The 23,489-nt window shown below is 38.3% G+C and overlaps 1 protein-coding gene across 8 annotated transcripts in view; it reads right to left on the bottom strand.

Annotated features, from left to right (window-relative positions):
• The window catches only part of LMO7 (LIM domain 7), a 192,468-nt gene that overhangs the window by 5,205 nt on the left and 163,774 nt on the right, over positions 1-23,489 (bottom strand). For 4 of the 8 annotated variants that reach the window (XM_028106098.2, XM_028106099.2, XM_028106100.2 and 1 more), the window contains 12 exons: positions 17,718-17,832; positions 16,495-16,656; positions 15,536-15,642; positions 14,523-14,583; positions 12,722-12,778; positions 10,819-10,844; positions 10,427-10,531; positions 9,717-9,809; positions 8,983-9,317; positions 8,057-8,122; positions 5,982-6,034; positions 3,534-3,747 (listed from right to left, as the gene is read on the bottom strand). In XM_028106098.2, the coding sequence (XP_027961899.2) occupies positions 3,534-3,747; positions 5,982-6,034; positions 8,057-8,122; positions 8,983-9,317; positions 9,717-9,809; positions 10,427-10,531; positions 10,819-10,844; positions 12,722-12,778; positions 14,523-14,583; positions 15,536-15,642; positions 16,495-16,656; positions 17,718-17,832 (1,394 nt within the window). Of the gene's footprint in view, positions 1-3,533; positions 3,748-5,981; positions 6,035-8,056; positions 8,123-8,982; positions 9,318-9,716; positions 9,810-10,426; positions 10,532-10,818; positions 10,845-12,528; positions 12,571-12,721; positions 12,779-14,522; positions 14,584-15,535; positions 15,724-16,494; positions 16,657-17,717; positions 17,833-23,489 lie in introns of all 8 variants that reach the window. The other 4 variants (XM_088022207.1, XM_088022208.1, XM_088022209.1 and 1 more) reach the window with 2 other exon arrangements.

Below are 23,489 nucleotides of genomic sequence, written 5' to 3'. Positions count from 1 at the left end.
AAGTCCAGTTACATAAAAAATTACCTTTAATAACTAAAGTTTCTTTTCATCAACATCATGATGTTTCATATTCAATTAATCTTCACTTATTTTCATTTACTTGGTGCTTAAAGAAAAAACACCAAAGTGGAAAAGAAAATACTAAAAAAAATTTTTTTAATAAACTACTACCAAGACATACATTCCTCCTTTAAATCTTCAATGGATTAGACATATCAGTCTTAATTTTTGAAGCCCAACCAAAAGAAAAATACCATTTAGTAACTTACATATGTCAGGTATTAGACTAACACGGTCACAAAATTTTTAACTTATTTAATCTTCACACTTTTTTATATATCTCTAGAAGTTAACTTGCCCATATGAAAAAGAGCTAGTTAGTGGTGGAACTGGCTTTCAAACCAGTGTCTCCTTGATTCCAGAGTAATCCAGATAATTCCTACTCTGCAGTCCTCACTCCCACCCCAAACCCCGAATTTAATCGACTGTCTAATGTCCATCTTATAGAAGCATTCACCAACCACGTCCCTTAAACTGAATATGCATTTAAAATAGAGTTGGGGCACCTGGGTGGCTCAGTCAGTTAAGTGGACGACTCTGGGTTTCAGCTTAGGTTGTGATCTCAGGGTCCTGGGATCGAGCCCAGCATTAAGCTCCACACTCAGTGCAAAGTCTGCTTGGGATTCTCTCTCCCTCTCTCTCTGCCCCTCCCCCTGCTCTGTCTTTCTCTCTCAAATAGATATATAGATAAATAAATAAGATGCTCAAAAATTATTTAAAACAGTAAAATCGAATTTAGTTCACAAACTGATTTAAATACAACTTTCAGAAAATCTCTCTTGAATGAATTCAAGTGCTTACATTAATTCTGATCTACAAAGACTGACTCCAAATTATAAATGGTTTATTTTTTTTAGAAGATTTTATTTATTTATTTGACAGAAAGATAGCACAAGTAGGCAGAACAGCAGGCAGAGGGAGAGGGAGAAGGAGACTCCCCGCTGAGCAGGGAGCCAGATGTGGGGCTCGATCCCAGGACCCTGGGATCATGACCTGAACTGAAGGCAGACGCTTAACCAACTGAGCCACCCAGGTGTCCCTAAATGGTTTATTTCTAACAGGTCAATTTTGTTATTACATTTAAAACTTGAACTCTTATCCCAAGTTTGAAATATGTATTTTTTTTTAAATTTTATTTATTTATTTGACAGAGAGAGACACAGCGAGAGAGGGAACACAAGCAGGGGGAGTGGGAGAGGGAGAAGCAGGCCTCCCGCAGAGCGGGGAGCCCGATGTGGGGCTCGATCCCAGGACCCCGGGATCATGACCTGAGCCGAAGGCAGACGCTTAATGACTGAGTCACCCAGGCTCCCCTATTTTTTTCTTTTAAAATTACAGTACTACATCATTGTGATGAGAAAGACCCAAGCAATATAGAAGGGTATTTGAGGGAAGAATAAATTTTCCCTCCACCCTCACTTACCAAAATGTACCTGCCCTAATTCCCAGAGGTAACCACTGTTAACTTCTAGACTTTTTCTGTTACATACAGATTTTCATACAGAGACAAATTCACAAGTAGAGTCATGTCTATATACATATGCAATGGGTTCATGAGTTTAACACTCTTAAACAAATGGGATTACTCTACAATGTATACTCTTCATAACTCACTTTGTTCCAGGTAATATATTATCTCAGAGCTATCTTCAAGTCAGTTCACACAAAGACAGCACTTTAGAGGCCCCCAGTGAATCATCCTCTTGGTATCCATGCCATTGTGTGGTCCCGTCCCACTGATTTTCTGCTTGGCCATATGACATGTTAGGCCAAGGGGACATAAGCAAACATATACAAATGGAGGTCTGTAAACACTCGCACATTAGGGCTTATCTTCTGCAAGCTTTCCTCTTTGAATCCAGGTGCCATGTCATGAGGCAGCCCAAGCAACTCTGTGGAGGGGCTGCAAGGGAGCAGAAGCTCCCGACCAGCAGCTCCCCACCAATAGCTCCCGAGGACCTATCAGGAGAGCATCAACATCAGACATACAGCAAATAATAGCTCACTGTCAGGATATGTACAGATCGTGAGCTAAGGGTAATTTTAATTTTCCAATGGTCATTAAAAAAAACCAAAGAATATGTGACAGAGACTGATGTGGCCTACAAAGCCAAAATTATTTACGATCTGGTCCTTCATACAAAAAAAAAAAAAAAAAAATTGCCAACCCCTGCTCAGAAGGACTATAACTGTCCAAGTGCCCCAACCAACATCATCCAAAGAGCTGCCCAATTTTGATATGATTTGTGATAAGGCAGAATACTATACCACTATAAAAGAAAGAGACATTGCTGTCTCATACACCACCTCAAAACTTAGTGGGTTTATCAATGTGCCACTATTTGTTTAGCAAGCACTAAGTACTCTTATTAATAGATACTCTGCTTCTTTTTTGCCAATAACATTTAAGAATATATCCTTCAATATATCTTTGCATACTTATCCAAATACATTCAGAAATAAAGTGCCAGGAACTAAATTGCTGACAGGGTATGGACGTAAAAACTTTTGTTTAATAAACACTGAAAAACTTTCCACCCAACTGAGAACAAGAATTCCTATTTCCTTATACCACTGTCAATACTGGATTGAGTTAATCAACCATTTAACTCTACAAATCTCATAAGGAGATACAGGATTGTTGTTTTAGGAGTAGGGCTGATCTTTTAAATGTTTACTGACTTTGCTTCTTTTTCTATGAACTCTCTGCTCATATCACTTGTCTATGTTTCTATAAAGTTGTCACACTTTATTTACTGATTTACAAAAGTTACTTGTAAATTGAGATAAATAGCCCTTTCGAATGTGTTACAAATTTTCCTCAGTTTGTCACCTGTGAAAACACTTAATAAAAGTAGCTTCAGTATTCATTTACTCAAGATACATCTTTTAGAATATTCATCTTCTCCTCTCCAATTAATTTATATCTATATTTTTTAAAGTTACAAAAATTAGGTTTCACACTTTGTGAACACTATTATCATGATTCCAATTGAACCATTATCTCCTTATAAAAAAACCATTATCTCCTTATAAAAAAAATAAAATCAAAAAATTATAATTTTCTTTTTCAGTTCAGCAGCCAAGGAAGGACATTTAAGTGCTTGAATTGCACTTCAGAGTTCTACATCCAGCTTTGCAACCTATTACCATGTGGTTTTGTCCAAGTGTATTCCCCGCTTGAGCCACAGTTTCTCCATATGGAAAAACAGCATCACTACCCCTGCCTCAAAACATTTTCCCCAGAGCAAGTCAGATGATGGAGACAAAGTAACAGGCATATGTGTGGCACTCAATACATGCTCGATCACATACACGCAATGACATCTGCTGCATTTTCCCTTCTCCACTAACTCTTAAATAAGACAAGAAGAAATTATGACATCTCTCCTGTCCAAGGTAACCAGCATGTCTAGAAATTAAACATCTGCTTCAGAGTACGAAGAGGAAATAACTCCTAAAAAGTCCCGCACCTTCTCATAATCCCAGGCAGACAGATCGGCTCTTTATGCACACTGGAACTGCGCTGCCGGATCCAGCTGTTGTCATTGAGAAGAGATGTTCTCTTCCTCATTTCTTGAAGAATTTGTTGTCTCTCTAACTCTGCTTCCGATGGGACTTGTTCCTTCTTGGAGCTCCTCTGTGATGAGCTAGTGCTCCCAATTTGGTCTAAATATTTATTGCCTCCTAAATTAAAAACACATCAGAAGCTGCTGGATTAGCACATTATTAAAGGTGGGGGGGGGGAGATTGTGGATAAACCTCCAGATACAATGTAGCAAAAGATGTGACACTATACACATATGTAACATCAATTCTCAGTGAGACTGCTGCATGGGAACCTAAAAGTCAAATCTGCGATTCCTGGAAATTCCAGTTCCACACCCAGAGGCATGCCACAGAGTGGACTCAGGAAGACTTAAGGAGGCTGCCCAAAAAAGCAAACAACCAGCATTGATTTCAGCGCTATTAAGTTACAAAGTGCTCGCCTACAAATAATTTCTCTTCCACTTGTCCCTTCCTTCTGAAATTAAATCAACCAAACACATAGGCTTATTGAAAACTTGCTGTGACAATGCCTTCAAAAACTTACACTCCGCCGGGGGAGAGCAAGACTTATATGCCTGTTTCTCCAGCTGACTCCACTCAAGTCTTCGTGGTTCTACAGTAAGTTCTACAGTAAGCCATGACCAAATTGTAGGAATGAGAGCACCTTCAACCGCTAAAATAGCTTTTGTGAAACTGAACAATATCCAAGTAACCCAAATGTTAACCAAGGACTGTGAACAGGCTTGTTCGTCCTCTGAGAAACTGACAAAGCTATAATTTGGATGTAGAATACATGCTGACGATTCAGTTAGGTTTTATCCTGAAGACTTTGTCTCATTTTGGATTTGCTGATTAATTTCTGATTTGAGTAAAACGTCTGTAACTTTGAAGTTTCTTCCCCCTTTAATTTGGATTAGGAAATTCCATCTAAGGATTTGTTTCCTTTCACTCTCCAGATTTACCGCTGTTGTTAATTTTTCTAAATTCACAGTGCATCTCTGCCTTAGTTCATCTTCCAGCAAGCAGTGAACAAGGCCAAAGTTTTCTCATGCCCACCTATATTTACCTTGGTGGGTGCCCACAGCCTATCAATTTGGTCAGATTTTAAATTAAATATTTTCTATTTTAAAAGTGCCTTATTGGCATAACCAAGTTTTTCAATAAAATATTTCATAAGTTCACTGCCTGCTCTTCAAGAGCTTACGGTTAGTAGAGGGAAGAAAACACATACTGAAGATCGAAGTACTTAAAGTACTGATGGATTTTAATGGTGGCTAGGGGCAAATTCAAGGGGAAAAGAAACCCAGAAATCCAAACAAGTAAGACCAGAGAGCATCTGATCAATTGGCAACTGCGAAAGAGAAAATTTTGGTTTTAGTCAGGGGTCCCTAATAACAAAAAGAGCAAAAGAGCTGGAAATTTAGAGTAGGACCAGAAAATGGAAGCTCCTCAGTGTTAAGGAGGAGGAGTGATCATAGGACCCAATAGAAACTAAATTCTACAAGCTGTAACCAGAGGTTACACACTAGCTTCCACCTGACCATTTAAGGTCTGTAGATGTGCGGTTTGGCTCACAGAGCGCTTTAAATTTTATTTATCCTTGTCAGCACTTAAAAGATAACATGAAAATCCACATTGTTTTTAACTTCTCTTTAACCACGGAAACAATGGCCTTGCATTCTCCCACATGGCAAGGGCAGGCTTGCATTCTTTCACGTGGCTACCCGCTCAGTGGACATGTCCACCAAATTCACCCCAGTCCTCACCTGGACCTTCATTCATTTATATAACTGACTAGCAAGCACCTGCTTTGCCCAAAACCTGTTATGCAAACGCTGCTTAAAATCATGCTTTTTGCTTAGTGTTTTTTTTTTTCCTTAGTTATATAATTTGTTACATGCAGTCCTAAAAATACACTTTATACTAACAATATCGGGTTCCAAATCATTTTTGCCAGGTTAGCAAAATCATTATCATTTTGGACTTTTGGACATCTTGACACTTAAATGTACAATTTCAAGTTTATAAACAATTTTTAAGTCCCCTGGTATTCTGCAGAAAACTTTTCTGTCCCATTTCCTTGGCTGCAAGATAAAATCTATACAAAACTATCAATAATACTGAAAAATTTCCACGTTTCATTAGCTATTTAAAACCATTTTCATCTCCCAGTACCCCCTCCATTATAAAGTAAAGCCAAAGTAAACATAAGATAGTTTTGTTTTTATACACAAACGCTAAAAATACTTGGTATTTTAATTATGTTATCTTAATGAATCTGAAATATATTGACTTTAAAAATACTGATCATAGCATGTGATAGCATAAACAAGCAACTGTGCTGAAGAATTTGGGGGAAAAATCACATTTACCATTTTTATTTGTAGGGTAATCATTCAGTTCAGTTGTGGATCTGGATTTATTCCTATAACACAAAACACAACATATTATAGACATCTCATTAAGAACATCTTTTTTACATTTATGATGTAAGAACACCAAAAAGATTGCTTTTTAAAGCAGTTGATTTATTTCCTGTATCTGTTGAAAGCTACATTTATCTTCTTAAAAAGGAATTTTTCATGTTGTACAAGGTAGCAGAAAACAGTGACATCTCTAAATGAGAGAAGAGCATGTGAAGAACATGTGAAGATCCTCTCCAGTTTGTAGGATGACTAAGCCTATGATTTTTTTACCAATTTGTATACTTTGATTCCCTTCCAGATCTCAACCGTCAGGCTCTACCAAGCGTCTGTCATCAGATCACCTAACATCATACTGTCCTTTCCTTCATGCTGCCCAAGGGTCAAGAAATCAACTTTTTGGGTACTTCCTCCAAAACAGCTGCTGACCAAATGCTACCTTAGCTGTGCAAAGAGGTATTCAAGCATCCTGGCATAGGCAACCTCTGAAGATAACTGATTTTGTAATGGCAACATTTAAGTTTCTGTATCAACCCGCCCTGGTCTCATTCTCACTTTACTAAGCAACACACCTTCAAACAATAGTGGTAATAATGAATAATATACATTATCATATGTACATGCATACAATGTATATGCACATGTATACAACATAAAATAAAGTATAATACATAATGTATCGCAACTGCTGACAACTTTCATGAGTGGTTTCATTTGTACTAACACAGAAAATAATTTTATTGCAACATGTCCAGCCATACCCTTTAACGCCTCTAAGGCATGCTACACCACAACTGCCTGGCAGTGTTCTGTATTTTCCAGGATTTGTTAAGTTTTCTTCTGCAATATAATTGTTGTCTCCAGGTTATAAGCTGCATAAAGATTATAAATATATAAATAAATGCATATCTTTAAAAAAGAGAGATACACATTTAATGATCCACAGTTGCTCAGAAACCTTCGTTATAAATAAGAGCATCCATCACTAAAAGTTTTTCTAGCTTAATGTCAGCCCATTACTACCTATATATTAATTTTCCCTATCTACTCGGAGTCCTACTCAATCAGCCTGGTTGCCTGTAGAAATGAATCTTTCCATATCTCTCAGGTAAATTCCTAAGGAAGAAATGTCAGCTCTGAAAACACAAATTAATGGTCATACACTGGATATTTATAGACAGAGTCTATTTAGAAGTCCTTAGCAATTTCAAAACTGCCAAGTATTTTAAAAATTACTTTTAAACATTAAATTTATATCTCAGGAAATTTTAAGAGGTAGCTAACATTTCCTGGAATTGACCAGTAGTTCTCATCAGGGTAGGCCACAATTCTCATTTCAGATGTCCACATGTAACTTCATCTGGGGCAAGCTGATGCCGTTGCTTATAACCGCCTTAAAATAAAAATTAAGGCAGTTGCACAAAACGAACACAATTCTACCCTGTGTCCGTTCCCCTTGCACTGCGGCTCCTCCTATAAAGAGGTAAAGTTTTTCTCTGTTCTGTGAACTTGGGCTGGCCTGTGATTTTACTTTAGGTAATAGAATGTGACAGAAGCATTGGTGGGCCAGTTCAGAACATAGACAGCAAGGTACCTAGCATGCCTCCTCTCTTTAATTCTCTCTTCTCTGCTCAGCCACCATGTACATAAGACTGCAATGGCTTGCTGGATCTTGAAAGAACATGGTCTAGTTGTTCTCACTGTCCCAGATGACAGCCAACTCCCCAAAGCAGAGCTGCCTAGTAAACTAGTAGGAGATGTAGGAGGAGCCCAATCAACTAAAAGAACCGCCAATTAGGATCAGCCCAAAATACTTACCCACAAAATCATGTTAAATCACTAAGTTTAGGGGTAGCTGGTCACACAGCAAAAGCTAGTCCATACAAAGATCAACCGGCAAGATCTCTTTATATCCCACAAAAGATCAAGACCTAAAGTAGTTCTAAAATACATCTAGACGAGCCCTCAAATATTCATCTCAAGTCAATTATTCCAACTAAATTACAACAAAATGTCCCATATACCTGTCACTAGGAAGCAGCCCTGAAGATTTTTCCTCTCTCTTTGGTATGTCATAGGAATCAACGGGCCTAAAAGATAGAAAGAAGAGTTTATGGTCAACATATTAGACTTTAACACTCTTCCTGAGTTTGAGAAATTGATATCAAAACAAGGTTATTCTAGCCTCTTTATGAGATGGTCTCTGGGTTGAAAACTGAACATACAGAAGCATTTCGATCAATCACTGCAGAAAGAAGACCTATTAATACCAACAGAGATTTGCAATTCATTCATCCCACAACTGTATACGGAGTGCCTGCCGCTGTTCTAGGGCTGGGCTATTGAAGCAAACAAAACAAAAAGAGTATTAAATGTAATTCTTACATTTCAGTGGACAACCAATACAGAACATGAAACAGGGTAAGGCATATGAGGAGAAGGTGTGGGGAAAAGGCACATCTTTTAGATAAGGTATTCTGGAAAGTCTGAGAAGGTGACATCTGAGCAGAGACTTATTAAAGAAAATGAGGAAGACAAGGAAAGAGGTGAGGGAAGCTCTCTGCAAGCACAGGGACTAAAACATGCGGATGTTCAGGGGCAGAATGCATTGGACGTTTTCAAGGAAGAAAAAGGAGGCCAGTGTGGCTGGAACAGACAGAGCGAGGGGAAGAGTGGTAGGAAGCCAAGTAGACCAGAGGGTCACAATCCAGGTCACGTGAGCCTTCTAGGTCACGGCGAGCACCTGGGTAGTATTCTAATGTGACAGGAAAGCCATCTGAACAGTTGTAAGGTGACAGGATCAGGTGTGCAATGTAAAGGGTCTCCCTTGGGCTGCTTGTGTAGAAAATGGATGGTAGGGACCAACTAGGAGCCTCTGAAGTGGGGAATGGACTGAGCTAAGCCAAGCCAATATAAAAACATCACAGTGCCCTTCGGCTGTAGGACAAACCTTCTATACTGGTATATTTTGACTGAAGTTTCCCTCTCCCTTTCTGCCTGGTGCTTCTGCTCCTGGGCCTCCTCGTGACACTGCTTCTGCTCTGGCTCTTCCTCATGTTGTTGCTCCTTCAGTTTCCTCTCTTTCTCAGGCGTGAGTTGGTCCTGCAACTTCTTTCTTTGGTCCTCCACTGCACCTTCCTTTGGCTGTCTCCTCTCCTCCTCTCCTGCCCGGGTTCCTTCCCGGTCTGATGACTTGGACCCCTCACCCCAGGAGGCTTCCCAGGTGGCCGCGGCAGGCTCCCGAGTGGTCAGAGAAATGCTGTTTGAGCTCAGGACCATCAGTTCCTACATGACCAGGGGCAAAGAGAAACCCATCCGAATCTGTGTATCGCTATAATTTCATTTATTTATATTCAGTTTGAGAGACTGACTGTAGTTGGCCCGATTTCCACTCGAAATGATGTTAAAAGTTTTATCGCCAACAAAGCCACACATGGGTGAAATAGAAGTACAAAGAGAAAGATGCAGTTAGGGTCCATTAATAGAAGCAGTAATGATACAGTAGAGAAACTAAGAGAAAGGTTGAAACATCAGAGCAAAATTCTGACAAATCAGAGCTCCTTGTGTTTTTCAAAGAGCTTATATAAGTGGATATGTGGCAAAAGCCAGGTGAAATAGAGGATCTTCCATCTTGGCTAATTTCACTGAGACAGAGAAGAACACAGCGCATTCCAACACTACTACCTCATTCAAGTACTTGTAATTCTCTCTCTCAGCTTCCTGCTTAGCCCTTTGCCACTCTTCCCTGAGTTTCTCCTGCTCACGTTGATATTTTTCCTATAAGGAGAGATAGCATATTAGTTAATTAGTTAATTAACAGATTAATGATGTTACACAGGATTTTTTTTCACCAGCATTTTTGCTAGCTCTACCCTTCACCTCAATCTTTAAAGATGGTGATATTATTTTCACCAATCGGACTTTCATCCCTCAAGTACGAACTAGCTTATATCAAATTAAGCAGTCTCGGGAAAAGGTAGATACTCAGAATTGAATCCACAGCCACGCTTTACCACAGTTGTAATTGATTAAAACCCCTAGCTAACTGCAAGGGGGACCGAATTTCTCTGCAATGGAGCTCTTTTCTCTGCAACACAGCTTACGGGGTGGAAGTCCTTACAATTCATACACCTGTCATACATAAGAAAATCCACAAAACTATAGTGCCGCCTCCTAAAAAATACACAGGGTAAATAACGATTTTAAAAGGAGGACTCGGAAAGCTTCAAACTAGAAATGTAATGAATGCAGAATGTGCTGCCTAGCAAAAGATTTAATTATGAGGTTATTAGCTTTTGATTTTTTGTTTTTAATTTGCTTCCCGATGCTGGCTGACACTGACCAGGGAAAGCCAGCCTGCCTCGCTCCCGTGGGCCCACGTCACTCTGCTCTACCTGCAGCAGGCGGTCCTGCTCCTTCTGCCACGTCTCCTGCCGCTTCCGCTCCTCCTCCTGATCCCACGCCCAGCGGCTAGGGGCACTGAGAGTCGGAACTGGAAGCTAAACCAGTTGTAAGAGAAGATGCGCAAACAAAGGAAGAACATATTACTTCATTCAGTCATCTACGGAAGCACTTTCGCTTACATGAATTATTCATACCATCCTTGGCCTAAGTGGCACCAGGGGAGGTTTGGCTTTCTGGTTCAAAATGGGTCCTTTCAACTTGGAAAGACTATCCACCCCTTGACAAATTCTTATGCAACCGAAAATCAGCAACGCTAGTATGTGCTAATTCAGTCCCACCAAGGTCACCTTGTTTATTCCAAAAACAAATGAATGCTACTTACGTCAGGAACCACAGAATCTGAGCTTCCTGTGTTGCACCATGTGGGAAAGGAAGAAAAAAAAACCTATAAGTCTTTTCATTTCTATGAAATAATTTTTTTCAGAGTCATATTAGCTGTTTCTATGCCAGTATACTAAGTGAGCTCAATGTTTTTTTGGTTTCTTTTTAAACCACAGCAGTATCTCAGTTTTTCTCTTCAATTCCATCTGTTACTCATCTTCCAAAGTCAAAGTCATTTAAAACAAAGAGAGAGAGAGAGAGAGAGAGAGAGAGAAACTATGGATGCTGAAAGTACCCCCTAGCCCTTGGTACTAGAGCTGGACGGCTGGTGTTTTCTGAAGAGGTTTTAGGGTTCTTTTATGAATACACCAGGTAGTATGTCACAGCTGAGCCCAACAGGGGAAAAAAGAATTTCAAATGTTATAACATCTGCCAAATCCAAGTTTTTACTTGCCACTATTTAATGACAATGTGACAGCTCTATATCAGATTTTCCAGATCTCTTTGCTAATGAGCTACTTTATTTAAATAAGACACCACAAAGACATGTTCAAGAAATCCTTTCCATTCCTCTGAAAGGGAAGCACAAATATTCAAACTTCATGTGTAAACTTATGGGCCTAATAGTCTTCTTTTTATTCTCAGGGGATGCTACATGAATATGTGTCTGTATGTTGTACAAGAATAATAAGTAAGTACATTTCATGAAAGGCACTATCGTACAATATTTTTTAATTTTCCTGAAACCTCAGCTGTCAAATAAATTACTCACTTAAACATTTTTTTTTAATAGAAAACTGCTTTGAGACTTAGGAAAATATCCTTCCCTAAAACAGCCTGTTGAAGAAAAGTGAGTGAAAATCAGACCAGAGAAAGAGGGAATTGTCTTATGTAGCCTGTTTGAGCTAGGAGTATCATACTGTTTCAATTAAATTACCATAGAAAAACAGGAATTTAACAAAAATACAAAAAACACTAAGGATACTGACACAAATAGACCTTGTACATGCACAGTGGTGAGCTACTCCTATTTATGGTCAAAAAGAAACCTTAATTCACCAAAGAAAGACTAGTAGATTTAAAAAAAAAAAAAAAATCTATGTATAAGGCAAGTGTGTAAAGGTTTTTAATCATCTTAAAAGTAAGAAACAATAACATTTAGACACCAACAGCACACTCCTCTCTGTGCCATCGCATCTCAAATGTTGGATATTACTTTTAAGTTCTTGATAGCACAAGCTCCGACTGCATTCATGAGACAGGGCATTAGGCAGATGTGGGAGGGAGAAGAAATGCCACATGCACAGCATAGAAGGCAGAGGGACCCAACTACACCAACACGGGGAGGTTCAAAATGCACGTGTTCAGAAGTGCAACCGAAATTTACATTTAGTTTACTTCAGCGTTAACAGGGGGGTCCTATTAACACGCCAAAGCCATCATTCCAATAGCAATAAACAACTCTGCTCTTTAGTAAGAGCATTTTCCATTACCAAAAGTTAGAGTTTTCAAAAGTTCAACAATTGGGTGTTGGTGTAATCTAATAGTATGCAATTGGTAGGAAGCAGTAAGGCGTAAGTGAAGTTCCTCATTTCTTACTGTCACCACCCAGTGGAAAGAAGTGTGTGTTTAAACAGCATCTCAACCTTTTTTTTTTTTAATTAGAAAAAAAAATTCAGAGGTATACACAAGACACACAAAGACCCATTACCACAGAGGTAGACCCATGAACTGTAAGAAAAGCCTGATGACCCTAGGAAAAGAATGGAAATGGGTTATGTTGCTTGGTCACAATGGCAGCCAAAGTGAAAAGGCTTAGTGCCCAGCACCAAAGACTATGAGGACAGAGTGGAGATTGGGAACAATTCCATGAAAGGGCATGAATCGTCATCTTGGTAGTTTACCTTGTTCAAAAAATTGTGATCGCCTTTTTAAGTTTTTCAAAGAAATAGGTTCAGATGCTAGTTGGAAAATAAAAAAAAAAAAATGTCAATACCATGTCATTCATCTTAATCTCTTACCACTGGAAAACTAAATGGTATTTGACACACCTTTCTAAACTGTAGCATTAGTTGTAAAATGACAAAACTGATAGCCATAGAGGATATGGATTATTTAAATGTACAAAGACACACATTTTAGTAATCTATACCACATCCAAATTAGTAATGGAACTAATTATTTTATTAATAAATTCTAGCAGATAGCATCATAGTTTCATAGAAGCCAAAATACTTCCGTGCTAGATCACACAGCCTTAGGGAAATGGAAACTGAAATGTTTTGCTTAGGTTAATCAATCCAAAAGCTAGAAGTCCAGGGAAAAGTATTTGTAACTAAGAGTTTTTGCAGTGCTAAGTAAAAAGTGAACTGAGAAATAGTGGGGAGGAAGAAGATAAATTAATACCCAGAGAAAGATAAAATAAAAACAAATGTCCAAATTAAAATATTCTTCTATTTAAAGTATTTGGCCTTGGTTTAACATCTTATAGCCACTAACTTTAAGCAAATGGAGTTCGCTCTGATTAAAAAAAAAATAGAAAAGAAAAGAAACATTCTGACTTCTACAGATGTGTTGCAAGGTTACGGCAAATGATTCTTATACTTAAGTTTATTCATAATATGTAAATGCAATTATTACTTCATACTAGTTGGTGCTTGTCTAAAGAAAACCCTCACATGACAGGCGTGCATATAGTCATAGTCACTAATGACGAGTTTGGTGTCTTAGCAGTTTGCTTTAACTGAGTTACTGGCAGAATGGGACCTGGATGTCTTGGATTTAACATCGTGAATCAAAAATAAGTCAGGTTTGTTTTAAAAACTCCTTTGATAAAGAATGCAGTATCAGTTAAGATGCAGTCACTTTTTTTTTATTATGTTATGTTAATCACCATACATTACATCATGCAGTCACTTCTAACTATCAGAAATTAAATACCAAAATAAATCATCAATCAAGGGGAATTTATAAACTTGGTTTGGCTTTGACCTAATGTATTATGAACTGGCAAAGGCAGATACAAAGCCGTCAAACTGCTGTGAAAACCTAGCTGGTGGGAGTCTAGTTTCATGATAGCAGGCGTTCTGTCTTCTTTGGGTCTTGTTCCCTGCCTATGTGGACCAGATCTTTCTTATTTATTTTATATGCCTAAGGAGTAGCATATAGCATGTGGCAACAATGATTTATGGACAGACAGAAGGAAGAGAGTGATAACTCCACCATATGAGATCTCCCTAGATACGACACCTGCTTTTTCATTACAAATGGGTCCTCTGGCTAACGACTATTATTGCCATTTCTCTATTAATATTAGCTGCCTACAAACTTGTCCCTTTCACAATAAAGGGAGAAAGGAAACCTCATTCATCGTTTCAGATTTAACTGTTTCCCTCTGCCAACATACCAGAGCAAGAAGGCTAATGGCCTCAGGAAAACCAGTCTTTCTTATTTGACTTAGACACACAGTCACTCAAAGCTCCTGGACACTCTGCCAACCTTTGTTTGTAGTTCCTGAACTATTCCAGAACCCTGGAACTGAATGCCCTTCCACCTGTCTGCAACTGGATCTGCATGCTAACCTCTTAGTTTCAACTTGCAGTGAGATCAGTTTTTCTTTGACTCACTGATATTAATTTTCATAATAGCAGAACTTGAATGCTGTGACTTCTATATTATAAACCTAGTTATAATGGTGATGTTTACCTTTTGATTCAAAAGTAGTACTTTCATCACGAATTCCATTCATTTCCTTGGATTCAGTATTCTGGAAAGGATAAAATGCCAGTTAACAACATTCTTTCCAATTGGACTTTGGGTTTTAATAATGCATTTCCCAGTAGAGAGAATATCTTAACAAGATGAGTTTTACAGGATATTAATGTATTTCTTATAGTTTTTTACATAGAAAAGTTTTTAAATTTTTTTAATATTTGTGAAAGGATTAATGACCACCTATCTATAAGCATGGATGACTTTAAGTTCAATCAGTCATTAATTTTCCAAGAAACATGATGTGCCAAATAATTAAGTTCACTTAGCTTATACTTATGGGTAAGCAACACAAGCATAGAGGATTCTTCAGCAGTTAAGCTTTTCTTACACAATGTAGCAGGATCTCCTTATTAGATAAAAGAATATCTTAGGATAACAACAACTATATCTAGGGAGTCAATGTAAACATTTGAAATTTTAAATTTAACTATTGCTTTGATACTTAGAAAAATTTCTACATTGTAATTATTTTTAATCAACGTAATTGAGTATCTCTTAACCACACATCTAAGTCTACCCATCAAATTCATCTACACAAGAACTAAAAATGCTTCATGAGGTTTTAAGATATAGTAATTGTGTGCAATTTACCCCTAAAGGCCAAAGAAAGCATAGAAAACTTACAGTGCATAATTTTACGTCATTACTACTTCACATCCACAAAGATTTAAGAAATGGGTATAATGATGAAGATCAGCAGGAAACACCTATAGAACACTACTACGGGATCTTTTGCTTTTACCATTATATAACTATTACTCTATCAATGAGTACTGCTTTAGGACTGTCAAAAATACATTTTACTCCCATTACTATAAATTACCTTATTCAACTAAATGTTTTTCAAGTAGCATCAAAATTGTTCAAATTCTTTCCCCCCCACACACACACTTCCTACAGATGCTTTGCTCTACACAAATACTCCCACTTCTCAAAATACTTACAGAATGCTGGAGGCTTTCTGAGAAATCAGTTGTTATTGACAGATTTGAAGATTTGTCTGAGTTGTAAATTCCAGAAGTTGTATCAATCCACTTTGTTTCGGGTGAACCTATAATTTTGGTAGCCATACTGGTGAGATTGAGGGTTTTATGCCGTGTAAATGGCAGGGAAGTTTGGTCTTTGGCCCAGTCTGATTGGCACATGATGATCAAGAAATGAGTACACGTAAATGGTGAAGTGGAAAGAACAAAGTTACTGAATGCACATACACAAAATGTACATACAAAAACATACAAACAAATCAGGTAGTGTGGGAAAGAAGTAAAGAGTGCAGGTGTTTTGACCAACAGATCATCTTCCGAAAACACAAGGGTTAGATCATATTAATAAGGAAAAGACTAGCAAATTCGCTGACACTTTCTATAAGCCGGAACTGAATATCGTATTTTGAGATCATAATTTGGCAGGGAGGGGGAAGCTTAATGCCATTCCCCATCCAACCTCAACAACTAAGGAACAAAATAGTAGAATTACATTGCAAGTTCCTTGAGCATGAAAAGGAATATGACCCACCATGTTCTCTCTTACACCAGCAGTTAGTTATGGTGCTATTGAGAAAGTAAAATCATAGTGTAATTCTTAATACTCAAAATTATTATGAGACTCCCAAATGCAGATGCAATTACAATAGCTTTCAGTTAATACCTGCATTCAGAGTCAGTATAGCATCTCAATCAATCAATCAATAATGTAGAACTCAGTAAATTTGCTAGTGAAAAGTTTTCAGACAGAATAGTCAAGGAAGGATTGTTCAAGATTTGTCTCAGCATAACCACAAAATACCTCGAAGTCAAAAAAATTTTAAAAAATGAGAAAAAAGTTATTGAAGCAAGCTGTTATAACCATTTGCCAAAGACCAGTTCCCCATTGAGAAAGGCAGACAGTGGTAAAACCAACTCACCAGACTTTCCATAGCGCCTGATATCCATTACTAGGTTTCCAGTTTCTTTAGCATTAGCCATGGTTGCCTCCCACTCTTTTGTGTCCTTATATGAAAACTTGGTGTTGTTAATAGCAATAATTTCATCATCTACCTGTAGCTGAGAAAATTCTGCTGGGCTACCTGTATAAAGCAAAATAAATTATAGAACCAATAACAAAAAATTCCTAACAAAAAAAATCCACATCCTGCTAGTCATTGCTTACTGAGAGAAAAAAAATGACTTTTTAATCCCAACTAACCATTCTTAGATTTTTCAGGTAGACCAGAATCAGGAATTTTTTTAAAGTTATCAAATATTTGAGTACCTACAACATACAAAGCACCAAAAGCATTTTTTATTCTATAGTATGTATCTTTATTAACATGTAAAGGAGGAATAAGCTCATCTGCTCAATAAAATTTCTTTATTACCTTCCTAAGAAAAAAGAAAATTTTAAATTATTTTTAAGTTAAAGATGTGAAATATATTGTACTTTAATTGAGCTTCCAAAACCAAATGTACTCTGGAATGGATTAAAAAAAAAGCAAGGATATTTAAAACCGCTTACAATTAGCACTTACCATTATCTAATTAAATAGTCTTTGAATTTTCAAAAACAATGACTAGAGTTAGCATGCAATTTTATATAGCTAAAATATGTAAATGAAGAACTCCTCTTAATTAACAGTAGCTTAATTTTAGCCTCTGTGGTAATATTTTGCTCAGGGTTCCTGTGACTGACTTGGTAGAACCCTGGGTGGGGGAGGGGCACTCCTTTTGTACAAGTCCAGAAGCATCCTGAGGACTCCATGGGCTATAGATATATTAGGATGCTCAGAAAACACCAATTTATTATACAGCATATATATATCCACCACAACCATGGCCAATCATGGACAGTTCTTTCAAAATTTTCAGTTAAGTGTTGCACGGAATCATTTCAAATATTAAGTGAAAAATTTTGACAAATGAATTCTGTAAAGGTCACAAGATTAAGATTCTACAAAACTAAAATTAATTAGGCAAGGAGAAGAAACGGTATTAGTCTCAGGGAAAAGGATGCATCTCCTCACTTTACTGCTACATTTTTCACATGTGTTTTTCTCCTCCTATATCACATAAACTAATTTCTGGAGGGTTTTTTGAACAGCATAGGATAACAAGGGGAAGAAAGTTGAGTAGAGCCAAATCTATGATTTACCTGCTTCGACTGATGCAACGAAGATCCCAGAAAAAGCCCATTTTACTGTAAACCCAAAGTCAAGACCGCTCCCAGGAGTCTGGTTTATGCTGATTCTCATATCACTGAACTGATCCTGAAAACAAACACGAAACGGTGGGATCAGGTGTCCCTGGCACCCACATGGAGGAAAGTCTATCCGTGAAAGAAGGGAGGCTATATGCAAGGTACACTTGAATTATTTCATGATAAACCAGAAGCATCAATCTTTTTAACTTGGGTTTGGTAAAACCTTCATTTATATACGTATCAGTGAGTTTATTATTTTTCTGCTAAAACAAGGGAAACCTTCACATCAACAGATGTTTTTCTTCATATTCATATTTTAAATCAGCTGGGCATTAATAAAGCTTGGGCATTTGCCCACTACACAATTGGGTTTAATTTATAGACCATTTGTTATTACCCAGGAAAGGAGTGAGAAGGCATGTTGTGTGTGTTTAGTGGTACAAACTTGCTATTAGTAAATAAGCCCTAGAGATCTAATGCACAGTACAGTGAACATACACAACACAGTATTATAATCCAACTTGCTAAGAGACTATAACTTAATTATTCCAACCACTAAAAAGAAAGGATAATTATATAAGGTGATTGAGGTGCTAATTATCACTACAATGGCAATCATATTGCAATATATAAATGTGTCAAATTAACATATTGTACACCTTAAATTTATACAATGTTACATATCATATATTTCAATACAATAGCATTTTTAGAAATGCAAAAAAAATATTTAAATGGTTTTTAAAATGCCATCGTACTTGTTAAAAAGGTATCTCCAACATTTAACATATTTAGCTGAATAATTTCGAAGGGTTCATCAACACATGACTCAGCTACGTGTAGAGCTCAACTAGGACTGGGACCATCCCCTAATGGGCACCTGAAGTTTTGGCAAGGCGACTGTTTGCCCCATTGCCACATGAAGATCGAGGGGTGAGGGCAGAGCTGCCAGACAAGCTGCAAAATGCTGAGCTATGTCATCTCTGAGGAACCAGGGTCAGATGCCAAGAGGGTCCCTACTGAGACACTGAAGCAACAAGTCACAACTTCCTCGAAGTTACATCAGCCACAACAAACCCCAGAACAACAGCCTCCCGGACAACAGGCAGACCTCTATTTCCAACTCCGTCACTATACTACACAGCAACAAATGCTCAGTTTCACAAACTTGCAGCCATTTTCCAAAACAAATGTTTTAAGTTGTAAAATACACGACGTCTGTGAAAATTTCAATTGCCTTTCATAATTTATATGTTTTGTTTTAGGTAAAGAGTAGACATGAATCTTAACTTGAAATTCCCAGCCTAGTTTCAGTCTTTGATTTAAAACATTAAGAACTTAGACTTACTGTTTAAAAAGAAGTTCTCCCTAAAGCCACTTTATTTTCCAGGAAAAAAAGACCTACAAATTCTCCAGTTCAATGTGGCAGTTAAAACTGAACCTAGGGCTAACTGGGCAATTCATAAAGCTTTATGCCAAAGTTTTTCCACCTCTCAAACAAGTTTTAAACCCAAGTGACTCTATTCTACGAAAAAGTGATATTACATAAGAATTAGAAGGAAGGCAAGGAAGGCACCGAACCAAGAAGTTACTACATTCTGTGGACACAGAATTGCTATAACAACATTCACTTATTCATCTGGTCAACATACACTTATTGTGCATCTATTCTGTATAAGACACGGGGCTTAGTACTTGGGAAATAAAGATGGATTAGGCATGGTCCTTGCTCTCGAAAAATAATTACTGACTCTTCCAGAGTTGAGTATGGAATTATTTTAATAAAAATCTGTAGCTAATAATATAGAAAAGTTTTCATCAGAAAGCTTGTAAAGCAGTTTAAATACAGGAACCCCGATGCAGGCAGTGAAAACATGTTAATAATCAGCCTGACGAACACCAATCTCCAGAATAAAACTCTGCTATGAATAGAAAAAATTAGTGGTTAGTTCTTCTCTTTAACCGAAACTACCATACACTTAAATTAGACATGACTCAATGAAGATAAGTGGTCATCTTCGCTACACTTACCCTCCAAAAAAAAAAAAAAGAAAGAAAATCGACTTAAAGCCAAGTAAAGCACAGAATCCACTGCTATACAAGGGGGGAGGAAAAATGATAGGTTAGATATGCAAGACACTAACTGATGTTTTTTATCTTGAAGAATAAAAGACAGGATGGAGTTTTAATAAATAGTCTCAAACTACATAAAGAATACTTTGTGGGAGAGAACAAGCAAACATTATCCTTTTCTACCAAATATAGGATAAAAGAGAATGAGCTTGCGCTCTAGATGAAAGAGTCTCACAGCTTTATTAGACCAGAAGAATTGTCTCACAGAAGGATATTCTTACCTTGGAAATAAACCTCTACTTGACCGTATCACATAGAAGGGCAGATAACCACCTCTCTGAAACAGTTAACAGCGGGCAGCCTCACTGTGGCTAAGCCTGGCAGACTGTAGGTGTGGGGGTCCTTAGGACTGTAGACAGGCAAAGGAGAAAAGAACCACAGGAGCGATTACAGGTCCTTTTCTATCAATAACCAGGTGACCTCAGGCATGTCTCAGAGTCTGGCAGGGTCTTCTCTCTCATAATGACATGGATTTGCAAGCTTTTTGTTTTGCAAAACCCTCTTTTCAAATGAAAATCTTATGTAGACCATCTCCCTCCCAAACCAATACATAGAAGGGATTAGAATGAATAGCTATAATTTCAATTACAAGCTATAATTTCAATGGCGTGGCCTGCCCATGATGGCAGTCCCTCAGGCATCTCTCTGGAATCCTAGGTCCTTGAATTAGATCAGCCCATAGACTCCTTGCAGGGGAACATATCTATAATTATAGTCAAGCACAAACTGTTCAACAGTGATTTCAGTTAGGATTTCTACTTCCTTATTTATCTCTGCAAGATACATGCCACGTGGGTATTCCACAAAGGATCTGTGCCTCAGAAGACGATGATGGGGGAATTGCTGCTTGAAATGGATAGAACCAGAAATCCAAGTTCTTAAGGGAAATCTAGATTCTTGATGACTGATAAAGTGGTTCCAGTTGTCTATGCCAGAAAAGATAAAGTGTGGTTATCAACATATCACCATTTAAAAATAATTTCCCTCAAATTAGATCCGATTTATACGGAAGTACACACTGAAAGATGAGCTTTTTAGCAAAAACATGATGATCTATCTAGAGTAGCAATGACAGGATTTAATTTTAGGACATCTGATGAATTTAGACTTTCCAATCACCAAAGATGAGAATTGATGAAAAACAGGGCCAGTCTTACATACTAACAGGTCAGAAAGCGATTTTCCCCAAACTTTTTCAATTAGATAAATGTGTTAAGGGAAGCCTACTGAAGTTGATAAAATTAAACAAAACACAAAACACAGATTTGGGCTCTACAGTCGTAAGTAACAGAGGAAATAGATCAACTTTGATTTTTGTACACATGATTCTTCTGCATCGTTTTTTCAGGGTGCGGGTGGGGTTAGAACCTAAGTGAGTGGCCCCCTCACGGTGCTGCTCTGGCCCTGGAGCCACTCTCCTTCAGGAAAGGCACATCTCTACCTACTTCATCCACTTCTCCATTCCAAGAGGCAGGTGGTATTTTCAGTCCATCACTTAACCCATTTCAAGTTTATCTCTTTCCTACCAAATCCATCTTCAGTCCTCCTCCCACCAGGCACCACACCAACTCTTCTTGCTTTCAGGAACTGTCTTCTGTGTCTCCCACTAGCCACGTTCTCCCATCTTTTCCTCCGTCTGTCCCACCACCTCACAGTTTCATGAATGCGGTCCTCTGCTTGCTCTCCCATCCTCACTTTTTTGTCGTTCCTGAGCCAGTCTCTGTCTTTTTGACTATGAGCTTTCCTGAATAACCTTCCCTGCTGTGTCTTCAGTTATTGACCCAGCCCAATATATCCAAAATTAAATTCAGGATCTTCCTCCCAAACCTACTCTTTTCCACCTCTTGCTTCTCAAGTATTGGTCAGTTACATCACTATCTGACCAGATGCCCAAGTGAGCAACACCGGGGCCTCTTCCTCCCACCCCACCCCCGCAGCACCCATGCATTTAATAAAGCGATCTCAAGTCCTCCAGCCATCAATCTAGCCTTTTGTTACTTTTACTCCCATCCTTTTGTTACTCTTCAGGTTACCATGTTAATTTCGAGGGGAGACCATGGTCCAAACTATTGGGGCCACCTCCTAATTGGTGATCCTGCCCCCGCCCTTCTTTCCCTCCATCTCCTACACGGCTGCCAGACTGGTAGTCACGGAACGTGCCAATTATCATTACTGCACCCCGTTTTAAAATTGCTGGTAGCTCCTTACTGCCTATTGGGTAAATTTCAAACTACATTTCAGAAAACCCACGTTTCTGATCCAATGCTGGTAAGTTTCAAAAACTATATAGCTTTCCTCAGAAACAATCTTAAGAATGATTTTATCTTTATGCAACAGAAGATATTTCAGTCCCTGTTGGCTCTAAAATTCTAGAGATACAGCAAAGTTAAGTCAACATTTGGAGACTTAACTACACATAAGGCAGTTCTCAAACTGGGAGGTTGTCATATTTCCAAAAAATTAGGGTCAGAGAAATTACAGTTGTGGCCTAAGTGCTTAACCAGCCCAGGGCAAGTTATGTAACTTCCAAATCACCAAGTATTTCATTCCTAAATGTGGGGATAATACCACCTACTTTGAAAGCTTATTGGTAAGATTAAGTGAAACACTTAAAGAGTTGCCAAGGTCCGTGCCCCATAATTATTTTCTCTTATGCATGGAAACAATGTTACGTATGATATATTTGCTGGTTAAGCAGTTTCCAGGTCAGCTAAACAAAGTCCTATTTAATGCTCACATACCTAGCTCTAAAGCCAAGAGAACGCAGCATTCAACGAATACTTTCAGATCCAGGTACTGTGCTAACAGTGATCGGGACATGCTTGTTTCCTGCCCTCCCGGGGAGTAGGGTCTAGAGAAGTGTGTGGGAGGAAGCTGGGACAGCATTATCCCTGGGTGCTATTCAAACGGGGCCCCGTTGCAGGCTTGGTGATCGGGAAGTAAACATGTAAAAATCTTCCTTCCTTCCATCTGTATCATCTGGCTTCTGGGTAGCACTTTAAAAAATCTGGGGCAGAGGTTCTGAAATGGGGATTTGGATGGAGTTTGAGAGAAGAGGGCTCTGACAAGACAGAAAAGCAAACAAAACCTTGTCAATGAGACCAATCAGGGGGAAATTAATCAAAGCCACATCTGTGAGGCAGATGGAGGAAGATGAAGAGCTATGGGGTCACACTCTCCCCTTGCCTCGGGGTCACCGTCACGATTGCCCTGGCAGGCTGGATCAGAAAAAGTGGGAGGAAAAGAAACAGTATCACAAGAGAAGTAGGGCAGAAAAGGGAATGGGAAGAAATGAAACCCCACCTGGACACTGGAGATGGGAAAGAAATTTCTGTGGGCAGATTTTAAATGAGGTTATATTAAGTTCTTTCTCTTCTTAATGGCATGAACCACCTCATGACCACAATTCTGTAAGAGGCTCCTAACCAGTTTCTGCCCCCCCGACTTCGGTTCCTTAAAATAATTCTATGTAACAGCACAGTGCTTAGAGTCATAAAATACGCCTTAATCTTAACACTCCCACATTAAAAGAGCCTAGGAGGACCTAAATTACCTACTGGATCAAGCTCATACTTCAGTTTGCTGATCAAG

Source organism: Eumetopias jubatus, unplaced genomic scaffold (assembly GCF_037043125.1).
Source record: "Eumetopias jubatus isolate StellerSeaLion01/CBP00866 unplaced genomic scaffold, mEumJub1_p1.0 scaffold_3, whole genome shotgun sequence".
NCBI classification, from domain to species: Eukaryota; Metazoa; Chordata; class Mammalia; order Carnivora; family Otariidae; genus Eumetopias; species Eumetopias jubatus.
The sequence above is the reverse complement of the archived record's forward strand: the minus strand, read 5'-3'. Positions and strand labels throughout refer to the sequence as shown.